General features: G+C 43.7%; 1 protein-coding gene across 1 annotated transcript; it reads right to left on the minus strand.

Moving 5' to 3' along the window:
• Positions 1-1,773: 1,773 nt before the first annotated feature.
• Positions 1,774-15,535, minus strand: cnsta (consortin, connexin sorting protein a). The gene is made up of 10 exons (XM_030787992.1): positions 15,069-15,535; positions 13,143-13,285; positions 11,559-11,589; positions 10,488-10,574; positions 10,040-10,154; positions 8,953-8,974; positions 8,678-8,765; positions 5,780-6,456; positions 2,116-2,248; positions 1,774-1,992 (listed from the first exon to the last, which is right to left on the minus strand). The coding sequence occupies exons 1-10, from the start codon at positions 15,451-15,453 to the stop codon at positions 1,784-1,786; spliced, it is 1,890 nt and encodes a 629-aa protein (XP_030643852.1). The 5' UTR covers positions 15,454-15,535; the 3' UTR covers positions 1,774-1,783.
• Between the last annotated feature and the right edge of the window lie 492 nt (positions 15,536-16,027).

Raw genomic sequence — 16,027 nt, forward strand, 5'->3', positions numbered from 1 at the left:
ACAATTTATTCACAAGGGAAAAACTGGTATGATCAATGACAGTCTCATTAGATTTTGAATTTCCCTTAAAATTCGTTTTCCCCAGGACAATAAGGAAAACTGATAATGATTTTAAAATAATAAGGTACAGCATAATATATACAGAGCTTAAAAAAAAACAAAACAAAACGAAACAAAAACAGGTAAACCATAAAAAGAGGTGAGTTCCTGAAGTGGTTAACCTTTACCAATTTGCCAATGTCTCATTTTTCCTTTTTAAAAATGTGAAGTAGCTCAGCAAAATACAATGGGTGGAGGGGGTGCAAAAACAATCTAATACTCACAAGTCGAAACAGCAAAAAAAAAAAAAAAAAAAAAAAGAGAGAGAGAGAGAGAGAGGTCATGCGCTGTAAAGTTTTGATGTCAAAAGATATCATAGATTTTTGACGTCTTTTTTTTCTAACATTAAATAAATACTTTGAGTCCACATAATGAGTAAGACTGTCATCTGAGCCAGCCAGAAGACACGTGCAAATTAAAATGAGGAAAAAAAATAAAACAACCATGAACAAAATCAAAGACCTACTGTTTAATCTCCCAATGCATATTTGAACTTGAGCAAAATACAGCAGCTCAGTAGTTTGTATTATGACTATTTCATCTGCACAAGGCTCAGTTTGACTACCCACTTAAAAAGGTTTACACGATTTCACGTCACACTGACTGTGCTTATTAAGAAGACCAAAACAAAAACAAAAAACAGTTTAACAATAATAATAACAATAAAAAAAAAACATCCTGGTTGTGCGTTTTCACCAATACAGACATAACAGAACATGATAACAGGATAAAAAATAAAATCTAAAACCAAGCAAGTTGCGATGGAATGAACTCAATAACGTTCATTCGTTACAGATGACAATGCACTGGTGTATGAAGTTTGTGTTTGTCATGGAGATCATGATCAGAACGATATTAAACAGTGACAGAGACATGCCTGAGCAGACCGAACTCATACTGTAGTACCAAGCTGATTCTAACGGACATTGCTTTAAAAACATTCCTAAATACACATATATTGCTTTCCCTGTCCCTCTTGCATAATGTTTATGTTTTTTCTGTACATCCTTAATCATCAGAGAAGAATGCTACTACCAGGCTACAGATCCTTTTATACAAAAACCATTCAAAGCCTGTTGAGTGATTAAATTAATCCTTTTCAAGAAACAAATGGGGAGAAAATGAATCAAACAGTAAGATTTAAAAGCTAAGACTGTAAAATACCCAGTTTACACACATATATATATATATGTATATGAGGTTCTGTCGATGGCAGTAAACACTGGGTCACTTTCGTTTTAAACTGGCCGGGTACGCAGCATCCTGACTGCTCCCAGGTCCAGTGGGCTTGTTTTTTTTTTTTCTTTCTTTCTTTCTTTCTTTCTTTCTTTCTTCAGACAGTTAAAACCCATTCGGCTTTGCCTGAGAGTTATCCACAGCTCTAATGAGTTCCTGCAGCAACATCCTCGATGTCTTTTCATTGTACTGATTTCAGGGTAGCAAGCGCCTTCATCGCGAGCGCGAGAGAGATACCTTGAGTGCGATGAGTTTCGTCGTCATTCTGTCGTCAGCAAGTTTTTGTTTTTTGTTTTTTTTGCTTTGAACACACTTACTCACACGCCTCTTAGGTTACTTCAGCGATCCAGGAACCGTGGAGGCAGCCCACAGAGATGACAGAGGAGGAGGAGGAGAAGGCTCTGTCTAAGACGACAACTCCTTTCCACAGTTCAGCTCTGCTCTCGTGCTACGAGCTAGGGGAGAACCAGTGTTTGAGCTCATCCACGCCCCGCTGTACCTGTCCCACGTAAAAGTCCACATTGTGCGAGAAGTCCGTGCACACGCTTGATTGGGCGTCGCCGATGGTGCAGTAAAGGGCAGTCCCACCCACACTGATCACCACAGTGGCTAGACACAACAGTAGGAGGAGCAACCAGGAATCTCCGCCCACCTCATCTATACATTGGGCAGATCAAACAAAGAGAAACGGTTTAGAAAGGTGATCTCTCGCATTGTAGCAATGACATCTGTTCTAGGGATTCATAATGAAATTCAGAGCATTGACAATGAATGTTTCACCTTGGTCCAGTGTGTCTTCAGGTTCTCTGAAGCGGACTCTGCGCTTGGAGACCGGTTTAGGGGTTGAGCTGTTGGCTCCCTCCAGAGAAGCTCTCCTCTTCAGGATGGAGACCAGGCCTGCAGCAGGAGTAATCTAACGCAACGGAAAACAAGCTCTGAGTGAGTCATTTTCACAGAAAAAACAAAAACAAAACAGTGCATCAAGTCAGTAATTTTACTGTGAAAATGAAAGAGTAAGAGACAGACTGCACTTATGGTATATCTCCACTAGGTGTCAGCATGACATGAGCTGAGCGAGTGCTATGATGGTAAATGTGAGAACATGAGAACAGTCCACAATCGGTCAGATTGAAAATCACATGATATATTTTCACTAAAGACACAAACCTGCTCATAAAAAAAAAAACAAACAAAAAAAAAACACCCAAAAACTGCAGTTTAAACTACATTATAATCTCTGCTGAAAACATATTTGTATACATCTTTTTTAATGTAGTGTATTTTTTTTTTCAAATGAGAGAACATAAGGCAATCATTACTGAACTACAGCTGGCCCGAATTTATATCCCAAAGGTACAAATGCACCCCCCCCCCCCCCTTAATAATTCAGATGAGACAGGAGGGACAATGGTGGACGTCATCAGCGGAGCAGCGGAAAAAGTCACAGAAAGGTCACTGTGAACTCCAGTGGACACACTGTGACTCTGACTAACCACTGCGTGGTAGCTTTAAAATCAGATCAATACGGAACGATTTAAATCCACTCAAAGAAAAGAGACGTTACAGTAACCGTGGGTGGACGTACCAGCCTGTAAAAACTTGGCAACGTCTTTTTGTGGGAACACCCTCTGTTTACGGGACTACACCTCTGTGAGGTCGGAGAGATTTGGGTCGCTGTGGTGACCCATGTTGTGCTTACTGGGTATGAGTGTGGGTCACACCTTTCCTTTAGTGGTTTTGGGAGAGGCTAACTCTGGATTGTTCTTTCCTTTAAAAAAATATCTGTCAGCAGCGAGTTGAGACCTCTCACAGGCACCATGGCAACGGTCCACAAATTTGCACTCTCTGAAATCTCCATATTTGGCAGGACCTCGCTGATTGAAAGCAAACATAACCTGCGCTGCAATTACAGCGGGTTTTTACTTTGTTGTGGCCGTATTTTATCTGTCTGCTCCACACGCTCGAGTGATTCAACACAAACGAGTCTTCTCTTGAAGACTGTAAATAAAATAACTGTCACCAGAGCTCAGTGGGATATCCTCGTAACAACACTATAATTACAAACAGAGCATTCTAGAAATGCCATTTCTTAAAAAAAAAAAAACATGCTTTATAGCTTGATTAATATCCTTATATTAACCCCCTTTCTCTTAGACAAACGTTTGAGACAGGGTTTGTTCAGACAAAGCAACTTTGAGGTGTACGAATGCTTTTCCAGACGTCAAATCCGCTTATGCAAAAATGTCATATGCTACGTTTCAATAACGTCTTTGTTGAGCTAAAAATATTGCGCTTGCATCATTCTGATTAATACCAACTGAATATCACGAACAAAACTGACTATTTCACTTCAGTGTGTCAAAGAGACCCTTCCTCTTTGAACACTGAAAATAGCATCTATTTTTCAATTATGAAAGCATCCTGGGAAAAAAAAAAACATGATGAATTTAATTATCAAACAGAGGGTCCTAAACAATATTAATTAAACAGGAAAAAAAGATCTGAACCACTCACTAACAAAGCAGCGGCAACAAACACACCTTAAAATGATAAGAATTGAGCGCGAAAAAAACGCCACTCAGTGGCTTTACCTGTGGTAACCTGCAGTGGACTTCAAATCCCAGCAGTCAAAGACATCGCAACTGGCTGCCACTCCAGCCAACCACCTGGCCTTTCTCTAGCCTCAGTACTTCCTATGGCCCAGTGCACGCTTTGCTTTTGAAGTGATAATGTAGCACGCGCAGCCTAGCGACGCGGTGTCTGGATTTGTTTGGCTGTAATAACTACATTACGGACCAGAGTGAGCTTAAATGACTCCAAACCTGTCCCATTAATATCCATTTTGGGAAAAGGGCACGGAGAAGAAAAACAATGTTGCTTTTATAGTGTCTTTTATCAGTTTACCGCATATGACAGCCAAAGCAATACCCAAACCAGTACTATCAGAGTGAGTCACAAAACAGACATTGGCAAAGCTGAGGCGGTTCTTCTGAGACTGTCACAGAAACACCCAGGCAACAGTTCAGCATCCTCTGTGCGGATACTGACTGCCAAAAAGCATGACTTCCCTTAACTTTACCAACTTACACACAATGTAAAACAGCAATTTCACACAGATGGCTCTTTGTATAATTCAAGTGAGCTGTGAGACAACATCAAAAGGTAAACTATTTTTGGTGCCGAGTTTGTTTCTAAACTTTGTAATGAACCAAACATATGGTAATGTGGACTCCATTAAGTCTGAACTATGTTGTGTAATTATCCTCACGCCTGCAGCGTGAGGGGTGTCATGCATGTAACCCTGACACACACACACACACACACACACACACACAAGCTCTGTATGCCCGTTCTTTCTTATGGACCCTGTTCAAAGTAATATAACAGTATTTTCCTCAAACAGAGCAATTTTTAACGTTCAAAGTCGAAGCGAAAACCAGTACAAACTTGCAGACTGATAGAATACAGAGAAGGTAAAAGTCCATTTGAAGATTAAACAGGGTCTTATGAGACTGCTCCCACGCAGGAGATACAAATACTGTTTAAATAAATAAATAAATAAATAAATAAGGACAGATATAAACTCAGAACAGAGCCAAGGTAAGTGTCCATGTGCCACTGTCAAGTCAAAACTGTCCCTCTCAGACAGGCGGAAATATTATAAACTACAACTGTGACTTAGAAAGATGAACAAAACCTATGACAACACTGTAACGACACGGAACGTCTTAACTTTGATTGTTACGCGCCCTCACAAGAAACACGCGTTTTCACTGTCGGTCAAGAAGTCGCTGAAAGACATAGCCAGGGCTCGGGGTGCAGCTGAGATTTCTACTCAAGAATGCCGGATCACATGCAAGGTATTTCAGCCACGGTGCCTAACAGTATCCATCCCTTTGCACATTAGTGAAGTGAAAGGCCTGATTGTTGAGGCAGTGGAGGTCAGCTGATCAGACAGAGAGTGGGCTGAAATTCCATTGTCGCTTGTTTCATTCAGGAGACTGGTCATTATGACATCATACGCTGCTCTCCCTCTGAATTACAGTTTTGGCACGGGAGAAATGGCATGCTTTGTTCAACCACAGTCTCTGATTTAATGAAAGGGATGCCACAACTTTTGAATGAATGCACTTACTATGAAAGTGTGAAAAGTCATCTCATTAACTTTCATACATCTGGTGGATGAATTTATTTCATGCCCAACAAAGCGAATAATTACAGTTTTTAAGATTCTGTGGAACTACACTCTGTGCTTTGTAGTTCTTATGTTTTGCTTGTGTCCATTCCTTCAAGCAGAGAGGGGCGATTGTTCTCGCTGAACGATCTTAACAGAGCATGTTAACCAAGACAAACCTTCCATGTAATCTGGGCCCCGACAGGCTGCGACGCTTTCTGAAGCAGCCTGAGCTGACCGGAAGACCGAGAATTTTAAAACGCGGCTTACCTCTTCCACCTGTATGCGTTTGGCCAAGTCGTCCAGCGTGTCCGTCTTAGCCAGTTCTACGGGCTCCGCCCCCTGTCCGTCCTCTCCCGGTTCACACTCCAGACTCTCCTCCGAAGTTACCTCCACATCCCCATCCTCCAGGGCCTCTTCCGCCTCCTCCACCTCTTCGTCCTCTTTTTCCTGAGGTCCCGTCGCGACGACAGCTTCCTCTGGCCTGATCTCCAGCACGCGGCTTTTCCCTGTGCCTCCGTCCTGCCCCGTGTCCACTGCCTCCTTCCCTTTCTCCATCTGCACGCTGCGCTCCGGAGTCTCGCTCTGTCCCTGCCTTTCTTGGCCCTCCCCGCTCTGAGAGGCTACCTCGGTGGGCAGGTCTGCTGGGGACGCTGCCGTCGCTGCCGCGGCCGCCGAGTCTGTGTGAGTGGCCGCTGCACACGTTCTCTCCTCTGCCCCGCTCACGTCTTCACTGGACCTAGAGGGAGAGCTGTCAGTCAGCCCCGAGGTGGGTGGGACTAGGAGAGAGGAGAGGCAGGGGTCCTGGAGGTCTGTTGGTTCCCTCTGCTGGCTGGTTGTGGTGGTGCTTCTCTGCTCTGGTTGGGTGGAGGTCTCCCGCGGTGGGGAAACCTCCTGTGAGCTCGTCAGCTCCTCCATTGGCCGCAGAGTTTCAGCCGTACCAATTCCTGAGAGGGAGGGGAAACAGAGAGAGCGAGAGAGAGAGAGAGAGAGAGAGAGAGAGAGGGAGAGAGAAGAATCCATTACTACAGAGACCAGTCAAGCTTTACTCCTGCAGTTCTCCACCCAATTCTCCATGTGCTCTTTTTCAGTCTTCTCCTCCTCCTCACACCGTGCCCACTAACCTCTTAATCCTCCGGTCTGTATACATCACAGTACATCCCAATTGTATGATTAATCACCATTGATCCTTTAGCATCCTTCCTTTCTAAACCTCTGCAGATCAATAATGCAGACTCTCTGTTCCATCCACTCTACGCCCTGCTTCCCTCTGAAGTCATAAAGACGTGAGCACGCGCTGATGTCTTTGTGTGTGTGTGTGTGTGTGTGTGTGTGTGTGAGAGCAGCAATGTGATCTGCGTGATGACTGGTCAGGAACAGATAGATCCAGTAAACAGCTAAGAGGAGAAGAAGAGAGGCTGCAGCCCAGTCTCTCAGCGCCAATACTTTACTGGATCTGAGTCAACCCAGCTCTCTCTCTCTCTCTCTCTCTCTCTCGCTCCTGTCCCTCTCTGTGATTTTAATTTACGGGACGTCAATCTTCAGGTTGGCTGTGCCAGATTCCCTTTTATAGTCGCTTTTTATGTGAAACAGCTGGGTTTAACGTCATCCCAACAGAGCTTTCATTTCCTACATGTTTCTTGATGTTTGTATTCGGTCGGAGGCGTTTTTAAGACCAGCGTGGATTCAAGCATGTGAAAACCGAAGGGCAGAGCCGACCCTTATCTGATCTGAGACGCTTCAGTGCAGAGACGGATAGGAACAAACGTTTCAGGCCTCGTTATGAAGGGATCCTTTGTCAACTTGTACGTCGCAAAGTATCGTGTTGCAAAAGTAAAATGCTGCCAGCGTTACCAATGCATCGATGGTCACTACACAAAAAACATCCAAATTCTTTTAAAATGAAAATTTCCCTTTAGGCATGCCTTCAGTTTATCACAAGAGCTTTTTGTTATCGTAGGACTTCTGTACGACACCCAAAAGATGAATACAAATCTGAATGGTAAGCATCCAGTTTTTCTCCGTTTATCTCACTCTGATTAACCGTTCAAAGCATTCTTAGACTAAAGTTAAGTGCTCAGAGCTCAACTTTGGCAGAGGAATTACCTTGAGTATAGAACACTGACCAGGGAGAGGGGGGGGGAGAGAGAGAGAGAGACAGACAGAGAGAGTGGTCATCTCCTGGAGACAGGTGGCTGGACAAATGGGCTGGTGGGAAAAGGGGAGTGTGTGTGTGTGTGTTTGGAGCATTGTCATGCCTGGTTTGTGAAAGTGAAACCGGGGCTATGCAACACAATGCTCAGTGTGTTACAGTGTGGACAGGTAACGCACACCCCTGCTCCACGTCAGCTGCTGAGCCTGCGGAGTTGGAACGGGGCGGGAGGCTCATCAATAAGCAATGCCCCGTGGAGGCGACTGTGAGGCACATGGCACACTCTGGGACAGGACCAGGGGAACGGTTTTGGGGCAGTCCCTAAATGTGACTGACTGGGAGACCACAAGCTTTCGCAGGTGCATAGCCATTTACCAATGAGTTACAGTCCAATTACTGCAGTGTGTCAACTGTCAGGAAAACAGCATTTCAAACTGACCGATTCAACCTCTATCTGTGAGAAAATATTTGTTTTGAACTTGGCGATAGTAATTATTAAGTTATAATCATATAGAATAAAATTAAAGACATAATTCATTTAAAATCTTAGGGCGCAGCAGCGGTTATGAAGACTGCAGTTTTACAAATAGCCCTAAGGTGTAAGAACCGACCAACACACAGAGAACGCAACATGTAAACTTCACTTTCAAAGATACAGACTACAACTCGTGACAGGGTCAAAATGCTCTCCCAAAAAAAGCTCCCCAAAGACATCGGCGGTACACATCATTCAAAAACAGGAACACATCCAACAATCATTTACTTCCATGTCATACTGGAGCTAATAAAGATAATGAGTCCTATTTGATAACATAACCAACAGGAGACATTCCAGTAGAACGACCACAAATACGGATTACACACATAGCTCATGCACAGTATTGAATTACAATTACCCTGCCGTTTGAACAGACAGCTCAGCATCACATGCTCTGGGTCCCTATGGATATTCTCATATAGTTCATTAGTGTCTAATTTAGATTTTAGGTTATTCGTCTCTGGAGGGACAAACTCACCTGTGCTGCCTGAAAGCTCCTGAGTGCTTAGACTCGCCATGTTCTCTTTCATCAAGTCGTTCTTCTGCACTTTGTCCACCAGCTCACACTGCATTCCCGCACACACACACAAACACACACACACAGACACACACACACACACGCACACACACGCAAAGGAGGGTGTGACTTTAAAATGAAACAGCCTCTGTTTACCAACCAAACACATGCAAAAACACAAGGAAAACCTCATCTTGATTAAGAAGAAAGCAGGTTGCGGTGACAGGGGAACTCACCTTATCCAAACGCACGGCCGGCCTGTAAGATATGTAAGAGAAAGTGTAAGGTCAGTGAGGAACATGGTTATGGAGTTCCTGAGTTCTTCAGGTGTTTTTTTTTTTTTTTCCCCCCCCCGTCCTTGGCGGGAACGACATGTATTAAAAGGGGGGGATGCATGTCTAAGGTCGCTCCGCTCACTAGCGGTCTAATATTAGCGCGGCACATCTCCCGTACTGAAACTCTAGCACTTGGCTCAAGTTGCTGAAAGCACAGCAACACGCCATATGTTTAACTCATCTCCAAAGTCTTACTCTCACCAGATTAACAGCTCCAGACAGAGTGAGGGGAAAGAGTCGGGAAAGGAGGGCGGCTCGAGTGCATCTCCGACGGAGAGAGAGTCCGTCCGGCGAGAGCGGGACAGAGACGACGGGCCGCTCAATGCTAGTCCCAGCGTCAATTTTAAGGTGCTTAGCAGAAATTCTAACGTTAAACATTGACTCTTTTCTAAAAATGATTTACGGAGCTGAACTTATGAGAAGTGCAGCCCTCAGCCTCTGTAAATATACTGACAAGAAGTTTAAACAGTGGGGTGGGGGGTGGGGGGTGGGTGAAAATGTTCTGTTGCTGAATTGCTGATCCAAAATACTGCACAACATAACACATTCAGAAATTCAGAACAATTTTCTTACCACTAAACTAAACACTGAACAACTGACAATATTTTGCATTTCAACAGAATATCTTCACTGTTAAAATAAAATAAAAAGTACCCCTCGTTTTAGGAATTATTCATAATATAAATGATTATGGAGATGCGGAGAAATGAACATTTTCTAAGAGAGATGTTTATTTATTGCTTGATTTATTCCTCAGATGTGTGTAACATTAAAATGCGCCTCTGTCTGTCTTTGGTGCCTGATCTGCATTATTAACAGTTCAGCTCCTCTTGACTATCTACAAAATGAATAGAAAATGCAGTATGTGATCGAGGGCAGTTTCATCTCAGAAACGAACCGAGCGATCCGCATAACGTCAGTAGGGTTGAGAGTCTCTCCTGTTATTGAAAGACTGCTGTGGTACCCAGAATGCAGTGCGAGTACTCACTGTTTGTGTGTGCTGCAGATGTGACTCAGCTTGTCCAGGTGATGTGGATTCAGGTCAGAGTGAGGACTTTCTGTCCAGCTGTCCTGAAACCGGCCTGCCAACCGCCATCTGTCCTCTGAGAGAGAGAGAGAGAGAGAGAGAGAGAAAGAGAGGGAGAGAGAGAGAAGGAGAGAGAGAGGTTTGGAATATTAAAGAATTGGGGTGAAAGCAGTTCTGTTCATTGCTATATTGAATCCTAAGGAGAGAGATTAGCGCAGTGGTAAACTCAGGCAACTGATCGAGAAACACAGCAAAATAAACCAAAATGTCTATATTAAAACCGTGAGACTTTTTGTTTTAAAAAACAGGTCTTTTAATCTTCGTTCTATTTTATAAAAATGTTTGTAAGGTTTGCAATTCCAATCTGGTTTCAAGGAGCCTTGAGACAGACGCTGGACTTTGTAATTACCCCATTGTTCCTGCAGGGCGGCGAGATTGGACAGCAGACGTTCATGATACAGTCTCTCCAGCTGAATGAACTTGACTGCTCTCTCATCTGGACAAGGGCTGAGTTAAGGAAAGCATGCATCTCAGGTGGAAGAAGACTCATACCAAACGACCACAGAAACCGTTCATCACGCTGACTGACAATCAGTTTTACAGAGTATTGCTTTGATTCTAAAACAGAGCATCATACCCACTCTAAACAGCTATTTTCAGTTTTGACAAATTTTCAATACGATACACAGCAACAGATTTTTTTCCATAATTCTGCCCAGTTTGAAAGACAAATATATCAGTGATATCAATCATTCTGTGTAAAACTGCTGATTTTAATACTTATAAAAGTGATATTCTGTTTATATGGTGTCTCTGGTTTTCCTCGTCTTACACTGCAGAATTTATCCACAGTTTCCTAGAAACCAGCAAGATTGTTGAACAGAGGGAGACTTTTTAAATATAAGAAGCTGCATGTGTCAAGTTATATATTCCTCTCTCCATGCTGTGGATTGGTTTGTGCAGTAAAGTGTGTGGACATAGATGGCTGTCTGCCTGTCCTTTCTACAGAGAGAACTGGAGGGGCACAAGCCCAAAGCTCTCTGCAGAGAGAATGAGAAAAGCACAAGTCCAAAGCTTTATGGTTACAATCTTCTCCCCAACATAAAACATTCTCTAGTTTCCTACTGCTACGCTGCCTTATACATATTCAACTTCCTGTACACACAGTCTCCAGTAACGTAACACAATGTACCTTTTTAAAATATCACCCACCTACAGTGGCACAATAAACTACAACTTATCACATTTATATACATATAAGTTAGAGAACTCATTAAACACAGCTTTCAGCTTTAAGCATAAAGAGATTAAACCTTAAACAGAAACTGCTGGTGTTAAACAGTAAAACAGCTATGACCTGTTACTTAACATAACAAACAGCAGAAGAGGGCGGGACATTTAAATGGCTCAGACCCCTGACCGTGCCGTAAAGATTCCTCTAGACTCATTAAGTCTTGTTTGGTCGATCTGATAAGGATACAGTCTTCCTCGAGGACAAAGGCCTCTGCTATCTGTGAGAAGAACAGAAAGATATATGATGATTATGACATGAACGACACAGAGAGAGAAAGAGAGAGAGAGAGAGAGAGAAAACACTTCCAATGCACTGGCCTGTTTTTCAACCCTGAATCTTTGTATCAGAGCACTAAAATGTCATTTCACTCACGATGCATGCCATCCTAGAGACAAACAGGAATGTATGCATGCATGCAAAGAAACTGAACCATAATAACTGCTGACTTCTGCTCTCTTGCACTTTGCTATTGTGTAGATAGCCTGATAGCCTTGAAATGAATGAAAATGCAGACCTCCGGTGAATCGGCATGGCGTGAATTCTATCTCGACACTGCACAAAAGAAAAAAAACAAAAAACAAAACAAAAAACAAAAAAAACCAGAGGACCGCAGACCAGTGGAGCTGCTGTAATTTCTGACCGAGTGGGAGGCCATAAAACCTACTGGTCTATCTTTGTTTCTTTTCTTCTTTCGCCCTCTTTCTGCAGTAAAAGCAACTTTATATTTGCATAAACATGAGGTACTCATTTCAGTCGGGTGCGGTTGGCTGTGTCAGTACGCTATCGGGGGAAAAAGAACGGTAAGAATACAACAGAAAATGGCATTACGTATAATGGCGTCCATGAAGTTTCTGTGAGTTGACCTAAGACAAACTAAAACTCCAAACTCCAAATTATGCACAGTGGTTTTGGTCCAAACTCCCATTTTTGCAAAGAGTTTCACTGGTAGAGAGACAATGAATCACCGGTGGTTTTGGAAAAGAGGAACTCCATATAAAGAGAGACAGAAAAGCGGGAATGTAAAATAAAACATTCAGATATTCCCATTTAAGGTGCTTTGTCTGTCTTTGTAGTTAAAATGAGCTAAGAAAAAAAAAAGTCTGGATGAGCTAATAACCACAGCTAGAGCCCAGAGCAATAACAGTATAAAAAAGAGAAGTGAAAAGATGCTAAAAGCTAACGCAGTGGGGTAAAATATATATTTATATTACATGAGAATCAGAGTGAAGAATTGTGGTCATTTGGCTTGTTACAGGTCATATCTTGTGTGTGTCGGGGGCGGGAGGGAGGGGGGGCACCCCCTGCTGGTAGAGGCACATCCTATGAGTGGGTTAATTACAACCCTGTATTACTTACAAACCCATTATAACTTCTTGTGGGGGAGAGACAATCATTAAATGCAAATTATCTGGCCATTCGACGAAATTAATTCTACAAATAGTTACCCTGTCACTACAATACCAATCTGAGTTAATAGCTAATGGTTCTCTAAAGAGAGAGAGAGAGAGAGAGAGAGAGCAGCAGCAGCTGTCCAAAACAGCACTGCACTGGATCAGAGTGTGCAGGAGAAAAAACAGAGTGAGGGAGAGAGAGAGAGAGAGAGAGAGAGAGAGTGAGAGAGATAGAGTGTATGTGTATGTGTATGTGTATGTGTGTGTGTGTGTGTGTGTGTGTGTGTGTGTGTGTGCGCGCGTGTGTGTGTGTGTGCGCGTGTGCATGTGTGTGGGGAGGAGGGGTGGTTAAAAGAGCTGAGGATCTTTTTGTACAGACCTGGTGTAAGTATTGAGGAAAAAGGGCGTGGTCACAGCGTTCCCCCAGTTGCTGTAAAGCTGCAGTTAGGGCTGGGCTGAGGCCCCTGGGCTGAGGGGAGGCTCCGTCTGGTCTTCCCTCGGGGGACATGGGCCCCTCAGTCACTGCGCACGCACAAAAGACAGAAAAAAAGAGCCTAAATCAAACGCGGCGTCTGCACTGGCGTTTTTGGCTGTAGGCAAAAGTGAGTCAACAGCAGGGCTATGAACCTCTGCCATGGGATTCCATTCTAAATGCCTTCATATGTGAACCTATGCACTGGGCTTTGTGTCCCATTAGCCTCAGGGCCTAAGGACTACACTCAAGTTATGACTGACGGTAGTTTCTCCTAGAAAGCCAAAATCATAAACAAACCATAGAGCCTAGAGAAGTGCAAAGTCAGCAATGCAGTCAAACACTCCAAATCCAATTTAAAAGTACAAACCACATAATTATTAATTACACGTGTCAGTTCCCACACATAGAAAACACTGGGAGGAATGTATACACATGCTACAGATACTACGCAATACCATGTGACTTCAAGAAAAAAAAAAGGTTTGTGTGAATTTGCCTAACTGTTGTGTGACACATAATGACAATGCGTGTAAGGAAGGGGGCGGGGGGGGGGGGGGGGGGGGGGGGGCAGGGATCATCTGCTGTCCTGGAACACCTCTGATGCAACAAATAGCTGCGAGATGTCTTGTGCGATAGCCAAATGGCTGAAATCTCTCAGCGTCGCCAAACCATTCAAACGTCTTCATGGGTCTGTGGAAGCAATCAACAGCCACAGTCTACGGAACAAACCGGAAAGACAAACACACAACAGCAACGGAAGGCTCCAGTACCCCACACCCTGCGCGGCCGTTGATAGACTAGACAGGAAAAAAGGCACCTTCTACATGGTGATGAGATCCAGTCAACAGTTGCATAGCCTGCTCAGCACTGTCTGTAGGAACAGTTAGCATGTGCTTCTGCCTGTCTGCAACTGACTGTGAGATTAAACCTGACTGAGTGCTTTCACCCAGGCATCAGACACACAAACACACACACGCACACTCCTTTTTCATAAACCATTAAAGACGTACACACACACACCCTCCCTTCTCATAAACCATCACACACACACACACACACACACACACACACACACACACACTTTTCCTTTCTCATAAACCATTACACACACACACACACACACTCTTCTCCTTTCTCATAAACCATTACACATAAACACACATACTTTGTGTCTCATTCATCACTATGCACATTCACACACACAAACACACACACTCACACACACTGTCTCATACACTATTACACACACACACATGTGGTGCAAAGCTTTTAATTTATAGGACTGGCTTAACCATGGAGGAGGCTGACACAAAACACAAATGGATACAGATTGCCTCTGCAGAGTGCTTAATGAAGACATCCACCCCCCCGCCCCCCCCTTTAGTTTGCCCTGCCTCAGGCAAGCTGAGGGTTTGTTCCACAAAAGAGCAAACAGTGTCAAAACAAGCTTTTCTTCTTGAAATGCAAATTAAATGACGGAACAAGCAAAAAACAATCCCCATTTCCAAACAAGAGACAATGGTTTCAACACAGCAAGAGGTTGTGTACAAAGCAACAATTTCTCAAAACCCCACAACATATAATCTAATGTCCATCTCTTTCAACATAAACATGTGATTTGCACTGGGGAATATTATCAAGCATGGATTTAAAACATGACCTTAGGATTAACCAAAGTACGGATGCATATTTCCAAAGCCATAAAAAGACACACGTTGACTGACTGTATAATCCCAAACCAGCTCTATGTGGGCATCGCATTGAATTATAAGCATCAGTATCGTGGTAATCTTTTGTGTGTGTGTGTGTGTGTGTGTGAGTGTGTTTTACCTGTGGGACTGGGGCTGGAACTTGGGGACTCTCTAATGGGAATGTCCAGGTCTGGAGAGAAAGCCCCACTGTTACTGTCTGGCTCCTCCTCTTCCTCCTCCTCATCCTCTTCATCATCCTCCTCCACCTTGGAGCCCTCGTCTTCGTCGGCGTCGTCATCGTCGCCGTTGTTGTTGACGGTGTCCTGCTGGAGTAACTGTTGTCCCCCCAGCGGACCTGCGTCCACCTCCTCCCCTTCCTCCACCAGTCGGTTCTGGTTTTGGTCTGAACCGGAGCTAACCGGGCCGCGGCCCGGCTCTAGGTTGTTGTGGAGGTCTGACTCTCCTCCTCCGCTCCCCTGCCTCCGTCTGACCGGCTCCTCGCTCTGCCACTGGCCTTCGTCCATCAGCACCTCCAGATGCCTGACATGAAGATCCAGCACACCCAGAACTTCCTCTTAGCCTAACCAGGCCACGCTGTACCCGACTCCTGCCTGGAAGCTGGAAGAGAACAAAGGACTCTTATTTGTGGCCGGTAGACTGATATAAATATGCAGTCAGCCCTCCGTACCCGCGGGCGGGGGATTGGTTCCAGGACCTCCCGTGGATACCAAAACCTGCGGATGCTCAAGTCCCTTACATAAAATGGCATATATTATTTTGCATATAACCTATGCACCTCCTCCCATACACTTTAAATCATTTCTACGTATAATACCTAATACAGTGTAAATGCTGTGTAAATAGTTGTTATACTATATTGTCTGGGAGTAAAGACAAGAAAAAAAAGTCTGTATATATTCAGTAGGCCTACAGATGCAACCATTATAGGCCTAACCACATATTAAATGTCACCAACAACGTAACATTTTCTTTCTTTTAAAACTTACAGACTGCTTTCGTTTTCGACCTGAGAGAGAAATACATAGAATAAAACACAGAATATTAAAAACAGAAGTACATGTAGAAAATACAATTATA

This window comes from Chanos chanos, chromosome 1, assembly GCF_902362185.1.
Source record: "Chanos chanos chromosome 1, fChaCha1.1, whole genome shotgun sequence".
Taxonomy (NCBI): domain Eukaryota; kingdom Metazoa; phylum Chordata; class Actinopteri; order Gonorynchiformes; family Chanidae; genus Chanos; species Chanos chanos.

Coding starts and splice junctions, on each gene's coding strand:
- cnsta (XM_030787992.1), bottom strand. CDS start 15,453: ATGGACGAAGGCCAGTGGCAGAGCGAGGAGCCGGTCAGACGGAGGCAG. Junction 8,766..8,952: donor CGGCCGTGCGTTTGGATAAG/GTGAGTTCCCCT, acceptor GCGGGAATGCAG/TGTGAGCTGGTGGACAAAGT. Junction 1,993..2,115: donor TGAAGACACACTGGACCAAG/GTGAAACATTCA, acceptor CCCAATGTATAG/ATGAGGTGGGCGGAGATTCC.